At 44.3% G+C, this 16,850-nt stretch overlaps 1 protein-coding gene across 7 annotated transcripts in view; it reads right to left on the reverse strand.

The window, feature by feature from the left end:
- NOTCH2 (notch receptor 2) overlaps positions 1-16,850 on the reverse strand; it is a 97,830-nt gene that overhangs the window by 64,935 nt on the left and 16,045 nt on the right. For 6 of the 7 annotated variants that reach the window (XM_075002165.1, XM_075002171.1, XM_075002172.1 and 3 more), the window contains exons 2-4: positions 14,878-14,959; positions 3,833-4,092; positions 2,632-2,967 (exon numbers count right to left, since the gene is read on the reverse strand). In XM_075002165.1, coding sequence (XP_074858266.1) covers positions 2,632-2,967; positions 3,833-4,092; positions 14,878-14,959 — 678 coding nt within the window. The remainder of the gene's footprint in view (positions 1-2,631; positions 2,968-3,832; positions 4,093-14,877; positions 14,960-16,850) is intronic. The other variant, XM_075002166.1, reaches the window with a different exon arrangement.

The following is a 16,850-nucleotide window of genomic DNA, read 5'->3' on the forward strand; positions in this document are numbered from 1 at the left end:
TAATTTCTGATCTCGCAAATGCTCAATCCAATTTGCTTTATTTCCAATTTGCCTTATAAACACACTTGTAACTTTAGAGGTGTAAAATTTAGGCATATTGCATGCCATGTACACTCTACAATACCATGGCTGAATTTGCACAGGAATTCACCTTTTGCAGCAGAACTGTCCTAAAAAAGTTCAGCTTTCTTTGTTACAGGTTAGATTTGTAGCCCTTCTGGTCAAGATGCATGCCAGAGGTTCTCAATGTGCAAAGCAGTGCATTTATGGCTACATTAGCCTGTCACAAGCCTGAAATAATGCACACGGACAAACTGCCCCCACTCATGTCAGTCAGGGCCCCATGCACTGATTCTGCCACTATGACTCTTGACATTTTCCTAAGCTGCAACAGAATTCGTTATTTTGCTGCCTCCATACGCCGGATATTGATTTCTGTCTCCCTGTCCTCTTGGGCGCAGCCTGCAGGTAGGTATTCACTCAGGTAGTTAACCCAAGCCATCTCCCATGCGTCTGCAGCCCCATGCCAATTTCAGCAGAACTAGCATATGTTGGTCTTCTCTCACTGGGAGGCATGCTCCCAGTAGCTGTGTAGACAATACCTTTAGAGAGACTGGTGTCTCCCAAGACCACAGGAAAAGCCCTGCATTGCACCAGCCAGGACAGGCCATTCTATGCAATATGCCCTTTGTGTCACTTTCTAGGATGCTTGGCTTTAAAGAATGAGCAGTTTGAGGCCACAGTTCTATGACATGGTAATAAATGCTAGTGAATACATGATGTTATTTCCTCTTTCCACGAGGTATTCCAGTTCTCACACAGTCTGGTCTGAACTGACGGATTCTTTCCTGGACAAGCTCTTGGAATTCCCTAGGGTTCTTATCTTAGCAAGTGGGTAATTATTGAGATGGATAACAATGAATAATCACTTTCCCAGCCACCAACTTCCTCTATTGACTTGTTTAACATTCTGTTGCCAAAACAATTCCTTATTTGTCACAGAGTTAGAGCTATAAAACTCATTCTCACCACATTTAAAAGGGAGTTTAAAATGCTGTAAGTTAAACCTCTATCTCGTAAGTGTCATTTTTGACAACTGATTGACCTGAGAAACTTTCCATCTGTTTAGAATTCAGGAGGGTCTGCACAGGTTTTTCACCCATGTGACAAACTGGAGGAAAAGGGAATTACACCAGTACAAACTCTAGCATGGGTGGAATTATACCAGGAGGAGAACGGTTTGAACTAGCATAGCTTTTGGTAGGTTTGCCTCTACAATTCTGGAACTTCCCCTGATTTCAGCAATGTGACTTAAATTATTGCAACATCTGGATTATATAAAACACACACAAATGAGTTGAGAACCCAAAAGTTTTCCAAACCGCTGCTCTGTGTATTCAGAGTAGCTACATCACCAAAGAGAATGCTGTTGACAACCCTGTACTGCATGGCCATTGCTCCCTGCTTCCAACCCTTTCTATCATCTCTCTCAATCTCCAGTGGTCCTCACACTCCTCTGCTGACCCCTGTCCCTCTCACCAGAAGGGAGCAGGAGTCAGGCCACCAGGAACTATCTCCCAACACCTCGGCCATTTCTTGGCATGCCCTTCGTTGCACTGGGATGAGGACTCCCAGGACATCCTTGTCTTTACCTGGGCAGACAGTGGACGTACTCTGGCCTCACCAATCTTTTTTCCCTTTGTTCTTTTTAGATGGGAAGTTTTGTAAACCAAGTTACAGCAACACAACACTGCTGTGGCCATGAACATCAGTCAGGAAGTACCAAGGAGAGACACTCCAGAGAAACAAGAGCTCACCACAATGTGCGCATTGTGTAATCAGTCACATGAATGGGAACTATAAAAATGGCACAAGTGTGATACCAAAGTAACTTTGTCTTCATTTTCTTACTACTTTTAAGGTCCAAATTTTAGCCACCCCATACTGGTCTGCAGGGAAAGGTGCAAGGTGCTCCCATCTAATCCTGCACCCTGCAAGACAAGGTCACTTCACTCATGGGAGCAGTCTCACTGCCTTTGAGCTGGCTGCTCTCCTGTCTCCTCTACAATACTTCTAGCGCCAGGCACGGCACACCTTTTGGCCCCTCAGAGGCCAAACAGCTCCAGGTCAAGGAACTTGAGGTTCACTGACGAAGCCTGAGCCTGCCAGCTGCAAACCCAGGCTTTCTGTTTTCTGTAAAGATGGACACTAAAGGCAACAGGTTCACATGAAAGCAACATTAAGCTGAGAAATGAAGAGGTCTCAGAAGCCAGTGAATTTGAGCAATTTATTTCTTCAACAATATTAAACAGACAGACTCAGCCTTCTCTCCTGAACCCCCAAAACTATGTTTTCTTCCCACGAGCCTTCCATTCCTGCAACTCTTCACCCCTTTCTCCTTCCTTATCACTAGGAGGCTCCTCCTCTTTCACATTACGAAACAGTGAGCCCACCACAAGTAAGGTCTCAGCTCATCTCAGCTCTCTTCCTTGGCCAAATGTATGTTCCTTTTCTCCTGGCCCCAACCCCATTCCCTCATTGTAGGGGTACCACATATCAGAAACAACAAATCTGAACTGGTTGATTTCCCAACTTGACCGAGATGATAATGGGGAAGGTATAAATATTTACCTGGCAGACAGTTGCACTCATAGGTAAAGTCACTGGTTTGATGACACGTGCCTCCATTCATACATGGTGATGGTGAACATGGCATGTACGTGCTCTCACAGCGGTGACCTGTAAAGCCTGGCTTGCACTGGCACTGGTAAGAACCCGGCAAATTTTGACAGCTTCCACCGTGTTGGCATTGTCCTGGTGTGGCACATTCATTCACGTCAATTTTGCACGTTGGGCCAGTATAGCCTGTGGGGCAGGTGCAGGAGAACCCGCTTCCAGATGTTATGCACGTGCTTCCATTGGCACATGGCTGAGATGCACAAACATCAATCCACTGGCAGTCCTTTCCTGTGGAAGCAAGAAAAATGGGAGCTTGCATCAACCAGAAATTGTTTGGCTGGAAGATGCAGACTTCCCTGCATCCATCCCCATGACACCCCAATGCAGAGATGTCTTTCTGCATATACCCATTGTTGCAAACTGCAATGTTACAGCTGGATCTAAACCACAAACATTTCCAACTGAAACCACCAGTCTAATTTAGCTCTTCTCTGTTGAGGTGGGTACAGCAAGATAGAGAACCCTGTGATTTACGAGTAGCAATCCAGGAACTGGAATGATACTCCACTCTTCCACATGTAACTCTAAGGATAAAAGCGGGTTTCTGAACTTTTGATTGTCACAGAAATAAGCTGCTCTACTGGAAGTTGGTGCTGGCCAAAGTTGCTCCATTAGATGTTCTAGGGCTTGCCTACGAGGCAGTTACTCAGGATTGAGAGCATACATTTAAAGTGCAGTAGCTATTCTGCAATAACTCCCAAGGTAGACACTTTTTTCTAGAATAGCTACTGAGGTCAGCTTTCCCAACAGACAAGCCATAAGAGATTAAATACATTTGTATTTTAAAGTGTTGCTGTGAAGGATGAACGGCCAAAACTTTGGCTTTAAAAAAGGAAATTCCCATGCAATATCTCCTACCACTCATTTACCAGGAGATATAGTGTGAGAAATTACAAACAAACAACCACCCAAACAAACCAACAAAACCCTCAGGCTATTAGTTTGAGAGCAACTTGCAGACTCTCTCTTGTGGTCTCTTCCAAGGCTAATCATCAATGATAACATTAGAGCATTTTTAGGAGTGTACATCCAGCTAAAAGATACCGCAAATGGGGGGAGGGGAGAGACTAAGGGCACTGTTACAAAGTCCCACCTGTGTAACCTGGTGGACAGACACACTCATACATGTTGTGGGGAAGCAGTTGGCAAGTCCCTCCATTTAAGCAGGGGCGAGACACAAAGCAAATGTGAGAGTCAAAGTAGCTACAGTCCTCGCCTGTGAATCCTGGAGCACATTTACAAGTGGCTTTTCCTATCACAGATGTGGTTTCACAGGTCCCTCCATGCTGACAGGTATAGCCTTCACAAGGGTTTCGGTACTGACAGTAGTCACCAACAAAGCCCTCTGGACACCTGCAAGAGAATGGAAATCATGACTACTGGAGTGTTCACACAGCTCCTCACAATGCAAGCTGCTCCTGTCGGAGGTCCCAGTCCTGACACTACTGACATCAAGGCTTTTTCCCTACCTACAGGGCAGCATGACAGACTCAAATGCATACACCACATATAGGAAAGCCCTTCCGCTATTTATGACTGTCCTAAGTGAGCACACTGAAAGTATAAGGTCATAATATTAATTCATATATAATACTCAACGAATGCCCATTTATATTTACTGAATGGCAAAACCTTCATCCTATCCCTCCCTTCCCCCAAATGACAGACAGACAGACACTGACTTCCCACCCCTTCAACCTCTGCAAAATGTACATAGGACAAAATATCAAAGACAGAGAAAATTAGACTGTAGATCTGCAGGTTTTTCTACAGTTTAGATACTTTGATGAGAAATCAAAATATGTACATCTTGCCTAAGAGACAACTAGGCACATCAGACATGATACACATGACAAATATTTTAGGGATGAACTCCAGATGCTCTGTTTTCTCAAGTCCAGGATATGAGTAATTCCAAATTAAGTCAGTGATCGTTACGCAGATCTAGGGGAGGGAAATTATGACTCAAGAAAAATAGTTAGTTCTCTAGTGTGGTCCAAGGCAACTTATCTAGCAGCAACAGAACTGAAATCAACTGTTAAATGATTTGTTTAAAATGCACCCATCTGATGCATTAAAAATTGCAACTGTAACCAGGAAGTCCTCTTCAGGCAGGAGTTTCCTACACGGATCTCAGAGGCTGAATGTTGAAGCTAGGCAAACAGACTAGAAATAAAGGCAACTTTTTTTTTAGAAAATGAGAGTAATTAGTCACTGGAACAATTTACCAGGGGTTGTGGTGGATTCTCCTTCACCAAAAAATTAAAAATTACAATTTTTATAGAAACAGACATTAAGTAACTAAGGGTCGTCCTGTGGCCTGTGCTGTACAGGAAATCAGACTTCATCACCCCAATGGTCTCTTCTTGTCTTACCGCCTGTGAAAAAGCTTTGGATACATGTACAAAGAGTAACTATTCCATATACTATACATAGGCAACAATGCCCTAAATAGAACGTCCTCTCCATCCATCCCCGTCATGTCCCCAAACTAAAATTCTCCCATAACCCTCTCCAATCTACTCCTAGCCTTCCACCCCAGTAGTAGTTCAGGAGAACACAACAGAAATGGAGCGTGAGCCAAGGTTAACAAATCCGGGGAAGCAAAGTCTGAAAATACTCTGTCTCCTTAGGGGACGAGGGCTCAAGCTCTGCAACTAATCTCAACGGCTGTAAGGCACATTGACATTAAGGTCTGGAGGAACCACCCTAATCCTCTAGTCTGATCTGCAGACCACAGAATCTCCTCCCCTCCACCACTCCTGTAAAAGGACCAGATCCTCAGTCTAAATCACTGACATCCTCAAATTTGGACATAAAGACTTCAAGTTACAAAGAAGCCATGTTTCCTCTAATTTAGAGGAATGGGTGACCTGTGGCTCATGCTACACAGGAAGGTTAAAAAACCCAAAACACCTTAGGATCTATTCTCTGCCAGAGGCCAGGTGGGAAATTCATTCCCAGCCCTAAAGATGGTGACTGGTTAGCTCCTGAGCATGTGGCAGGACTCAACAGCCAGACATCTGGGAAAGAATTCTCTACAATCACTCAGAGCCCTCCCTCCATTTTGTGCCCCATCACCAGCTGTTGGAACTGTCTGTTAAGAACAGATGCAAATGGGCTATATGCCATCGTAGGCCACCTCATCAGAGTATCATAAACTCTGCTTTGAAGTAAGTTCACTTTTTTTGCCCCAAAAATGACGCTTGAAAGGCTGTTTCAGATTTTCTTTTCCTCATTCACAAGGCAGTCTTGGGTATCCAGAGCCCAACCACTGATGTACATTTTATAGGTTATATTTAATGTCCAAGATTACCCACAAAAGTGAACTGACAACTAGTGGGAGTGAGAAGGCACTCCCTGTGGGGTCACCTCTTAGCCTGCCTGGACATCATCCTCCCAGCGGTCTAACATTCCACAGACAGCAATGAGAGACTTACACCAGTGTACGGTCTAACTCTGCTCAGAGCACAGCTTAGCACAGGACTGCCACCAGACGTGGCATAAATGAGAATAAAAGTAAGGAAGGTACAGATAACACTGGTTTACTGCATAAGCCTAATAAGACAATATACAGAGAAGCAGAAGACGCTGCACACACATCCCCTCATGTCACCAGAAGCATGGATGAGGTTATGCATGGCAACTTGGAGGACAGAAGCAGAGCTGGATTTCAATGCTTCTAATCCACCAACCACTGCTATGAACTCGGATCGGTTTCCCTAGTAATGAGGCACAGAAAGTTTGGCTCTTTCAAGTTCTTTTCATAAAAAGCCACTTGTCTAGAGAGCAGCTTAAAATTGCAGCAGCTTGTGTCGACTCCAAAATGACAGGCTCAGAACATGAAATAATACCCTTTCCAAACAAAAGCCACTTTTTTCTCCTGTTTTCCCTATAACCCTCAGGAACTGTGATGAGAGCCTGAAGTTTGTCCTGGCACTTTCTAGAAGCATGTGAGATTTCTTTGCCTACTTCAGCAAGAACTTAATCATTTATTTAAGGACAAGTTTCATACATAGGCTATTTCCAGTTATGATTTTTGAAAGCTACAAAGAATTTGAAGTGGAAAAGTCTCTTATATGCCGCATCAGCCCAGCAGCTGTTTCTAATTAAAGCTTCTCCTTTACTCCTTCTGGGCTACTTTCCAGCACAAATACTTTAGTCAGAAATTAGCTCAACCCACATTTTTCCTTCACAGCTGCAGCCTACTATTTCAGCCTACCATGCCTTAGTGCAGGCTCTCAAAAGTTTCACAATAGAGGTTCATTCCCTCTGCCCCCCACTAAACACACTAAAGATAGTTACTTAAATTAAAACAAACAGCTGGAAATCCAAGGCACTGAATTCACACAACGCTCTCAAGTTCAATGCCTAAGAAAGAACAAGAACACATGAAAGCTGCTGCCCAAGTCATTGTTTCTCTTTGATTGTTGTGTTTACCCTCTTTTTGTGGGACCCTTCAAAAGAAATGTCCTCTCATTTGGAATGGCTGCTCTTCACCAGACAGTACTACATTCACTTTGGGAGCTTTCAGCCGTGCAATTTATCTGTCTGCAGATTACTGTAGCCAATCTCTCCAGATTTTTAATTTTCATGGGAGTTTCCCATTCAGAGTATAGGAGATCTCATCTGGGACAACACAGGAGGAAATGGATCGTTCTAATTTGGTATGCTAAGGGAGGAATTTCCTAGCGTGCTTACACCCACTGGACACCTCCTTTCTCTTTGATTAGAGGATCCGTGGTGGGAAAGCGTAGCTCCCATGGCAGAGCTGAGGCAGCTCATCAATATTCCGGGACAGGTTTTAATCAGCTTTTTCCTTCCCACTCCCAAAACTAGACCTCGAGGGCAAGAGCAGGATTCTCTGCTTAGCTGTTACATTTCTTTTTACTGTTTATCTTGTAAGCACTTCAGGGCAGAGGCAGTCTTTCTGTTCTGTATTTGTACAACACCAAGCATGGTGGGGGTCCTGGTCCAAGATACGAAAGTAATACCAATAAACAAGAGTTATCACGAACAACAACAGGGCTGGAAATCCGTGTGGTTGGTGAGACTCAGCTTTGTGTTTCCTGCCCATACAAGCCATGGCCAGCTTTCTGTCCACACAGCACAACTCCACCAGAGGAGTCTGGGACACTGGGGAACATAGCGCCACCTTCTGCCCCTGGATTCTAGATGGAGAAGAGAGCGAGCGCCCCTCCCTTTGAGGAGCTCCTCTCTTTCCAATTTCCTTCCAATAACTCCAGGGGAGAGGATGAAGCTGCATCAACAACTCTCATCCTTGGAGGGAAAGGCTGCCACCTGTGCAGAGTTCATGTTTCAAGCAGATGTTTTCCACTTCTTGATTTGGGATTGACCCAGCAGGTCTGCAAAGACATGTACCTCCCCTCCCGGAGCTCCTCTTTGTAGGCTGGGCCCTACAGGCAGTCTGGGGCACTCATCTCAACACAGGAAGTCTGTGAGGCTGGGGAAAAGCCTGTTGGGTCTATCGGGGGGGGGGGGGGGGGGGGGGGGGGAGGAGGAGGAGAGGAAGGATGGCCAAAATCCTGGAGAAAAGAGGACAGGCTAATGAATTCAGAGGGGCCTGGAAACCTCTTGCCATCATCCTGTTGCTCCATAGGACCAAGCTGGTTTTAAGCCATTCCATGGGGCTTCAAGAGAGGAGCCTGAGCAGCATCTATCCAAGTTTTTGATTTGCATATAACCACGGAATTCTGCATATGATCCACATCCTATCGTGCCCCAAGTGGAGGCAGAGATAGAACATGGCTATGCACAAAATTTGGCAACTGTGCAGGGGAGTACTTGGCATTTGTTCAGTGTCTTAGCTGCTGGGAGATTACTGGGGTGCATAGCATGATGTGAGCCTGGGGCTGTTACTGCATTTTTGATCTCTTGTGAATTCTGACTTTTGCCAAACCCAAGAGAGAGCGAGAGCAGCTAAAGGGTTTGGAAAGGTTTTTTTGGTTTATCCTCTGGTTTAGAGCAAGCACACCCAACCCCCTGACTATCCCTAATGCGTCAAAATTCTGCCCTGAGTGCATACAAAGTGAGCAAAAATGTACTCTATTGCACAAGACCCCGTACAAATTTAGCAAGGTACTTCACCACCACTGCCAACAGCTTCCTCATCTCACTGTATGTTCTGAACACTCTGGTCAATGACAAAGTGAAATATTTGGTAATTTAAGCCGTGGGCCTATTTAGTAGAGCTCTTTGCTGTCTTGGCAAGTGCACTGCTATTTTCTATAGCTTCTTTGATTTCCAATTGTATTAATAAAATCCATTTCAGAAGAGTGGTTTTGTATCTACTGTCTGATGAGACTTGCTGAGACACCTCATAAAGAAAACAAATTGTGACCTCAGGATAAACAGAAACAGGAGTGAGGAATTTGCCTACCTACAAAATCAAGGCTAAAGGAGGTCAGAAGCATCATGAAACAAGAAAACTCGCACAGCAGGAACAGAGCCACCCAATGCATATATAAACCAGTCACAACAGAAAGTATATAGGATCCAACACAGCTTCAGGATCAAGCTCAAAGGCTGCATCCCCAAGCTGGAAGAACTAACAGACAGAATTGTTGGCCACATTACAGGAGGCTTTTTCTAGCCTAGATCCAGGCCTCTTTTTAAGCAGGACATGATCAGTACAGAATTACTACTCTGATGACAGTGGTTTCAGGACTAAGCTGTTATTTTCTTGCTGCTTTGCCAAGCATTTAGACTAGCTATTTTGCTTATTAACATTCTTGTCTAACCCAATTCTTATGCAGTGTATCTCTGCCTATGATGTACTGGGTTTCTACTTCATCTGGCCGTTTGTTCCTTGTGAACAGTAATTTAAAGCTGTGGTTGTTTGCAACCCATTTAGCCATATATAAAGTATGATATAAGTCTGAACATAACTCTTGCTCCTGCTGTCATCCTTGCTGGGAAAGCTCTAAATCCCTAAATCTTCCCCTGCTCCCAGCCTTAACGAGTCAGTCTGATAGCACAGGGGAACAAACAGCTCTATGGGGAGAAGAAAGAGGAAGAGAGCTTGTCAATACCCCGTTGCCAAACAGAGGAAGTTCTGCAGCAAACTCATCAAGCAAGTGGGCGGGACAGAGATTTAGCTAACTAGAGAGTGATACTGGAGAGCTGCAAGAGGCAGCCCACTTGCCCTCCTCCGAAAGCTCAAATTCCTGAGCACAATGTTTCTACTCTTGCCGATATACAAATATTTCAGAAAATAATTTGGGTTGCCCCCCCAGATGGGAAGCTCCCCTATTAAAAGTCCCCCACAGTCTTTGCAAAGGAAAACAGGGTGCTAACCGGCAACATGGAAATTCCACCTTAAAGGACTGAGTTTGAGTTCCCTGCTACATTTCCTTCCTCTCTCCAAAACAGAAACCATTAAACCAGAACTGGAAATTCGGCGCAAGGTCATGCAGATGTCAGAGCTTGCACTGCATCTCTTCTGTCTTCACTGGTACCTGGAGAGGGATGGAGCTGAGAGACTTAAATAGGGAAAGATTAGAGCCTACTTTTACCCAAAGGAGGAAGGCAGCAGCTAGCATTACACACTCCTCTAAATCATACATTTGTATCAAGTCAATGGTTAAAGCTACCATGGGCCACGACAGTCAGTAATCATAGCTTTAAATTACTCTGCTGTCCACCTTGACAGATGTACTTGACAGCTTCTGAGAGCACGTCACAGCAAACAGTAAAACCACCACCAATGTCGAATGATCGGAGGGGGAGCCGTGTTAGTCTGGATCTGTAACAGCGACGAAGGGTCCTGTGGCACCTTACAGACTAACAGAAAAGTTCTGAGCATGAGCTTTCGTGAGCACAGACTCACTTCATCAGATGCTGGTCTTGGAAATCTGCAGGGCCAGGTATAAATAAGCCAGAGCAAGAGTGGGGATAACAAGGTTAGCTCAGTTATCCCCACCCTTGCTCTGGCTTATTTATACCTGGCCCTGCAGATTTCCAAGACCAGCATCTGATGAAGTGAGCCTGTGCTCACGAAAGCTCATGCTCAGAACTTTTCTGTTAGTCTGTAAGGTGCCACAGGACCCTTCGTTGCTGTTACAGTGTGAAATGAGAAATTCAGACTAGCTTAGTTACAAGGTGTACTGAAAACTCTGAGATTTGGCATATAGTCAAAAACACAATTAAAAAAGTATTGTATCAAAGGTGGAGAAGTTTGTGATCAGGGACAAGTATTGGAATTCATTTTATTTAATGTCTCATACTATGATTTGCACACCTAGATGGACATCAGTTAATAAGTTTGCAAGTTGTCCTGATTGCGATCAACTACAAACACTAGTCACAACACAGAAAGTTATTTAACAGAAAAGGCAAGAAAGCAAGCTACAACTTCAAAAAATGCCATGCAAACATGTGGAGGAAATAAACTAAAGCATGGAAAGGAGCAACCTGGGGACAAATGTGGATGAAAGGGGTGAGAAAGAACAGCAAGTGTTAGTTTTCTGGGCACCGTGGCTGCAAAGAATCATTCATTTGTCATGAAAAGAGAACCCAGTATAGAGAGATTACGATTGTCCTTCTACATGTCTCAGGTGCAATCTCACAAAGTACTGCTTTCAGTTTGGGACACCCAATTAGCAGAAAAATAATGACAAGTTGAAGGGACTTTAGAAAAATAAAACAAACATTCAGAGGGAGGCAAGACTGAAGAAAACATTGAAAAGAGCTAATTATGAATAGCTGTTACTTAGCCAGCCTAAGTAGGTGGGATGTAATCTAAAAATATTTAAAGAATGTAAGCTTTAAAGAGAGGATTTCAGTGTGCTGCAAAATGGGACTGCTAGCACTAATGAAGTAAACAAACACTGAAAAAATACATTCACCAAAGGCAAGTGGGAAGCTGACTGCAACCAGGGAGGATGAGCAAAGCCATCCAGCTTTGCAGAGTTGAAACTTGCTTTTAAAAAGGGCACGCCCTTTAAGTTGCTAAGTAAGCCTACCAAAAGCGAGTTGTGTTCAAACAGGTGCAATGTCATTTCCCAGTGCATCCATTGCAGAGATTTTCCATGCAGCAGCAAAAAGCGAAGTCATATTTATGACAAAGCTGGAACAATTTAACTCCACCATGAAGCCTCTAGGACAGTGGTTCCCAAACTTTTCAGCATCACACCCCCTTTTTGATTTTTGAGATACCTTCACACCCCCAACCTCTTATTTACCATCATTCAACCCCCACACTTAAAAAAATTCAATTTGTACCCCGACATGTCGAAAGGCAAAAAGAGATATTTTTCACATTTTGAGGTATGAAATTTTATTTATTTATTTATTTTTAAAACAGCAGTAGTCCCCAGTATTTTTACACACAAGATCACTTTTTAACTGTCAGAGCAAGCCCCCAAACCCCACCCCTTTCTTGAGGCCATGCCCTCTCTGTTCCCCTCCTCTCCACCATGTGCCACCCCCAGCCATTACTCACTCTTACTGGGTTGAGACAGGAGGCACAGGCTCTGGGGTGGGAAGATGGGAATGAGGGATTTGGATGTGCAAAGGGGTGAAAGGTGCAAGCTCTGGGAGGAAATTTGGGTGCAGGAAGCAGTGGAGAAGGGGCTGCTGGCTCAGGAACGGGGTCCAGGCTGGAGAATGTTGGGATGCTGAGCTAACCACAGGCTTGACAGTACACAATTGGAGTGCAAGAACTACAGAACAATTGCCCTAATGAGTCATCTAGGCAAGGTGCTGATGATGATACTGACAGAGAGACTAAGACTGCAGATAGAAGAATTTCTAGTGGTCAAGCAAGCAGGGTTCAGGAAAGATACAAGTACCATACAGCAGATGATATTAGCACTAAGATTGATAGTGGAGAAAAGCTCAATGAAAGAATAAGAACAGCGACACTTGATGCATCAATTTTCAGAAGGCATTTGACAGTATAGATCAGAAAGTGACTTGGGCAGTGTTGGACTCGTACAGAGTGGATAGCAGACTAATATGGTTGTTGAAGAATATCAACGACAATGTGGAGGTAGTGATAAGCACATACAGAGAGTTGGGAAGTTGTTTTAGAACAAGTAAAGGAACGAGAAAAGGAGATCCAATATCGCCGAGTATCTTTATTATGCATCTAGAGAGAGCTATGGACAAGATCAAAGAAGAGGTATAAGAGATATCTATGTGATGAATAAGAATTAACAACTTGAGGGTCACGGATGATATAGTTATCACTGAGGAAGATGAGGAGAAGCTAGCGCATGGTTTCCCAAACTGTGGGGGCATGAAGAAATTCTTGGGGGGGGGCACAAGGTGACCCAACCCTCCCCATCATCTTCTCCATCCCAGGAAAGAGCCAGACTTTGCTTCCAGCTCTCAGCCCTGCCATTTGATGTTGGCAACCCAGCACAGTTGCTATAAAAAGCAGGCAGATGGTGAAGACTCATGTGGCGCTAGCTGCCTCCTCAAAAGGTGAATGAGTGTGGGCTGCAGGGGGAGGAGAATGGGGTTAGATGGGGGGTTGGGGGTGGGATAGGAACAGGGGAGAGTGGTGCCTGGCTTTGGTGGAGGGAAGTGGCTCAGATGGGCTGCTTGCAGGGCTTGGGCGGCTGGCCCTGGCAGCTGGTGGGTGAGCAGCTAGGGCCAGCAGTGCGGGGCTCAGGCGGGCAGGTGGCTAGCGCAGGCAGCTCTGGAGGCTGGCAAAGGGCTCAGGGAGCAGGACAGTTGGGGCTGCACCATGTATCCGCAAGGGGCCAAGAAAAACTATTTGTGCTTATTTTTAATTTTAAATAACATTTTTATATCAAGTTTGTGTTTACTTTAAATTACAAAGTGAATTTTTTGTTAAAAGGGGGTTGGATGATGGTAAAGAGAAGGTAATGAGGCACGAGGGTTTCTCAAAAAGGGGGGCATGATGCTGAAAAGTTTGGGAACCTCTGAGTTAGCCAAAACAGTGCAGGTGCTAAACGAGAAAGGGAAGCAATACAAGCTGATTGTGAACATCGATAAAACAAAAACAATGGTATTTGGAGGTAGGAAGTAGGAAGGAAGATCAGTGTAGATGGATTTGAACTAGAGAACATAGAGAAGTTCACATATCTGGGGAACAACAAAGTATGATCTAGACTGCAAGAAGGAAATAGCAACTAGAACAGCAAAAGTAAGAGTGAGTTGGAAGGTGATGGATAAGATCTGGATAAGCAAATTGATTAGCTTAGGAATGAAGCGGAGTGTCTTGAAAACACGTGTATTCAGCAGCATGTTGTATAGATGTGAGACATGGGTGATAAGGAAACAGTCAGAGAAGAATATTGGCTTTCGAGAGGAATTATATCAAGATAGGATGGATGCAGAAGCTCACCAATGAGGAATTATACAGGAAGACACAGCTGAAAGAGAACTTATTGCCGAATGTTATACAATGCAAGTTACAGCTATTCAGGCATATTTGCAGAATTAACAATGAACGAGAAACCAAGATCCTGGTATTTGGCAAATGGACAGTTCGAATAGGAGAGGCAGACCCCACAGAGAATGGATAGATGATATAATAGATTGGTGTGGAGCTAGTCCACAGAAACTAAGCCACTCTGCAGTGGGCAGGGAAAGATGGAAGGAAACAGTGAGAGAGGCTTCAGACACCAACAGGCACTGAACCCATGGTTGCTGCTGCTGCTGCTGCTGCTGATGATGATGTAAGAATTTGCTGGGAAATCAACTCTCTGAGTTAGGAAATGCTGGATGGGTTCTTATGACTCAGTGAGGCTTGCTATCCTCCCACTGAAAAAGAGGGGACAGAACCTGCAGCAGGGATAGAGGAGTTCACAGGAACCCTACAATTAGCTAGGTCTGGACTGGATTTTGAGCACCATGGCTTCAGAGATATATATCACCCACGTATGAGGACAATGCTCAAAGGAGAACCAGAATAAGGTAGGTAACCGTTTTCAAGAGCTTGAAAATAGATCTTTCCATCTCTAATCTCTATTTTTCTGTTCTTCCACAGGTACACAGCTTACAATCTCAAGAAAGCCATGGCTTAAAGATTCTTAATGTCAATCAAAAATTCACACTTAGAGCCAACAGTCCAAAGGCTGTGGTCAGGTTCAGGCTATGTATCGGATCTGGATTGGAAAGCAAATTAAAGTAAAACTGACTTACTTGCAATATCCTGTGCCATTGTGATAGGAGACACATCTTCCCCCATTGATACAAGGCTTAAGAGCATCTAGGCACTGTAAGCCTGAAAGAAGAGCAATAGAGAGTTTAGCCAGTAACCATCATGCATCATAGCAGTATTAAAACACTGAAGTGCATAATATTTAAAGCTTCAAAGGGATTGCAAAAGGGATCATTAAAGCTACAATGTTGTATAGTGAAGCAACACACAGGAGACTAAAAACATCTCATTTCTCTCAACAGACTTGCAAAACAAAGCACAAAAAAAATAATTCCTGCTGAACTTCCTACTTAGAACACCCTGCTCTACACTCTTATACCCCATGTTTCCAATCTATAGAGATATATGTCTTAAGAGAGAGAACAACAAGAAGTCTTGTAGCACCTTTTAGACTAACAGATATTTTGGAGCATAAGCTTTCACGGGCAAAGACCTGCTTAATCCGATTAAGAGAGGTATTAAGAGAGAGGCTCTCTGTCCCTCAACAGCTCACACACAGTTGCTGCTTGTTCTCCGAATTAAATCAGAAATTACTATGACATCACAGTGTGATGGAGTGGCGGGGGGGTGCACGTGAGACTCAGGCTGGACGTGTGTGCGACAGGCAGAGCAGCTCCCAGCGGCTAAGGATGACCTCCTGGAGCTGTAACCTAAACTGGCAAGTAACACCTCTGACCTGAACAAACAGCAGGGAGGAGCTGAGCTGGGTTTGAATGGGAGGCAGCAGTTAGAAGCTGAGGGGAGAGGGAGTTGGAAGGCAGCCAGCCTGGCTAGGGTGGAAGCTGCACCCCAGAGGGGCACCCCTCGGGCTTCTTTCCCCAGGATGGGTTGGAATGACTGTCTCTGCTGGCTGTACTGACACCTCTGTGCTGAGCTGGGCCTCTGTCAACCAAACAAACTTCGTGTCCTACCTGCTGACTGAGTCAATCCAGCCTGCGGATGGGGTGCAGTGCTTGGGGACCCCTGCACCTGCATCACACAGAGTTAATTCAGCAATTACAGTCAGAAAATTATGGATAAACAGAAGCAGGATAGCTCCTAAGAAACAATGACTGGTATAACAGAATCTAAAACCTGAGTAGGAAAGAGATTTTGTAGGCCGAACAGAGACATTTTTTAGGAAAGCATCAAGCATGGTCTAGTCTAGTGGATAAGGCTGGAGTTGCCAAGTCTCTCCTCACACAAATCCAAACATCCTTAGCACTACAATGAAAACTCACTATTTGACTTTTTGTAACCTGCTCAAAAGCATAACTAGCATTTGACCCCCAATACAGGCTCAGGTTTCACTAGCATCTTGGCATGGCCACGAATAAGGAAATAAGAGGGTGACTGCATTCAGCTTTTTAACCCTAACAGCTTCAGTAACATGCTGCTACCTCTTGCACTGCTGTTCCAACCTACATACCATGTGTTCCACATGCTGCAACACAGACAGCCCCTTATTTCGGGCATGTTTTCACAGATTTGTGTATCAAATTCTGAACGTTTAACTTCAGCTTCTGTCGTTGGATTACTTGTATTTGAGTTAAGCAGACACCTAGATCCAGGTGCAATTTAGTAAAACAGGCAGAGGGTGGGCGAGGCTTTGTCAAACCAGAACACCAGCTCTAAATTCTGGACATAAACTTTCTCAACAAGGCTTGAAAGTTATTTCTCAACAACTCTTTAGCATGTAAATAACTCATGTAGGAGCACTGTATACTTGCACACCCAAGAGAATAAAATACAAGTTAAGTCCAATATCTACAGCTACAGCAAATCTGGTTTTCCCCAAAATGGAAATGCCTGTTTCCTATTAACTCGACTTCAGAAAATGGGGCACTTGCAGACAACATAGCCACTGCTCAGGAGTCAGGAAATTAACAAAATTCCTCTCTGACCTTCTTAGGATAACCTCTTAGGGTCAGGGTTACTAAGCAACAAGCGCTTGACCACAGATTTACAATAATTG

This window comes from Carettochelys insculpta, chromosome 9, assembly GCF_033958435.1.
Source record: "Carettochelys insculpta isolate YL-2023 chromosome 9, ASM3395843v1, whole genome shotgun sequence".
NCBI lineage: Eukaryota > Metazoa > Chordata > Testudines > Carettochelyidae > Carettochelys > Carettochelys insculpta.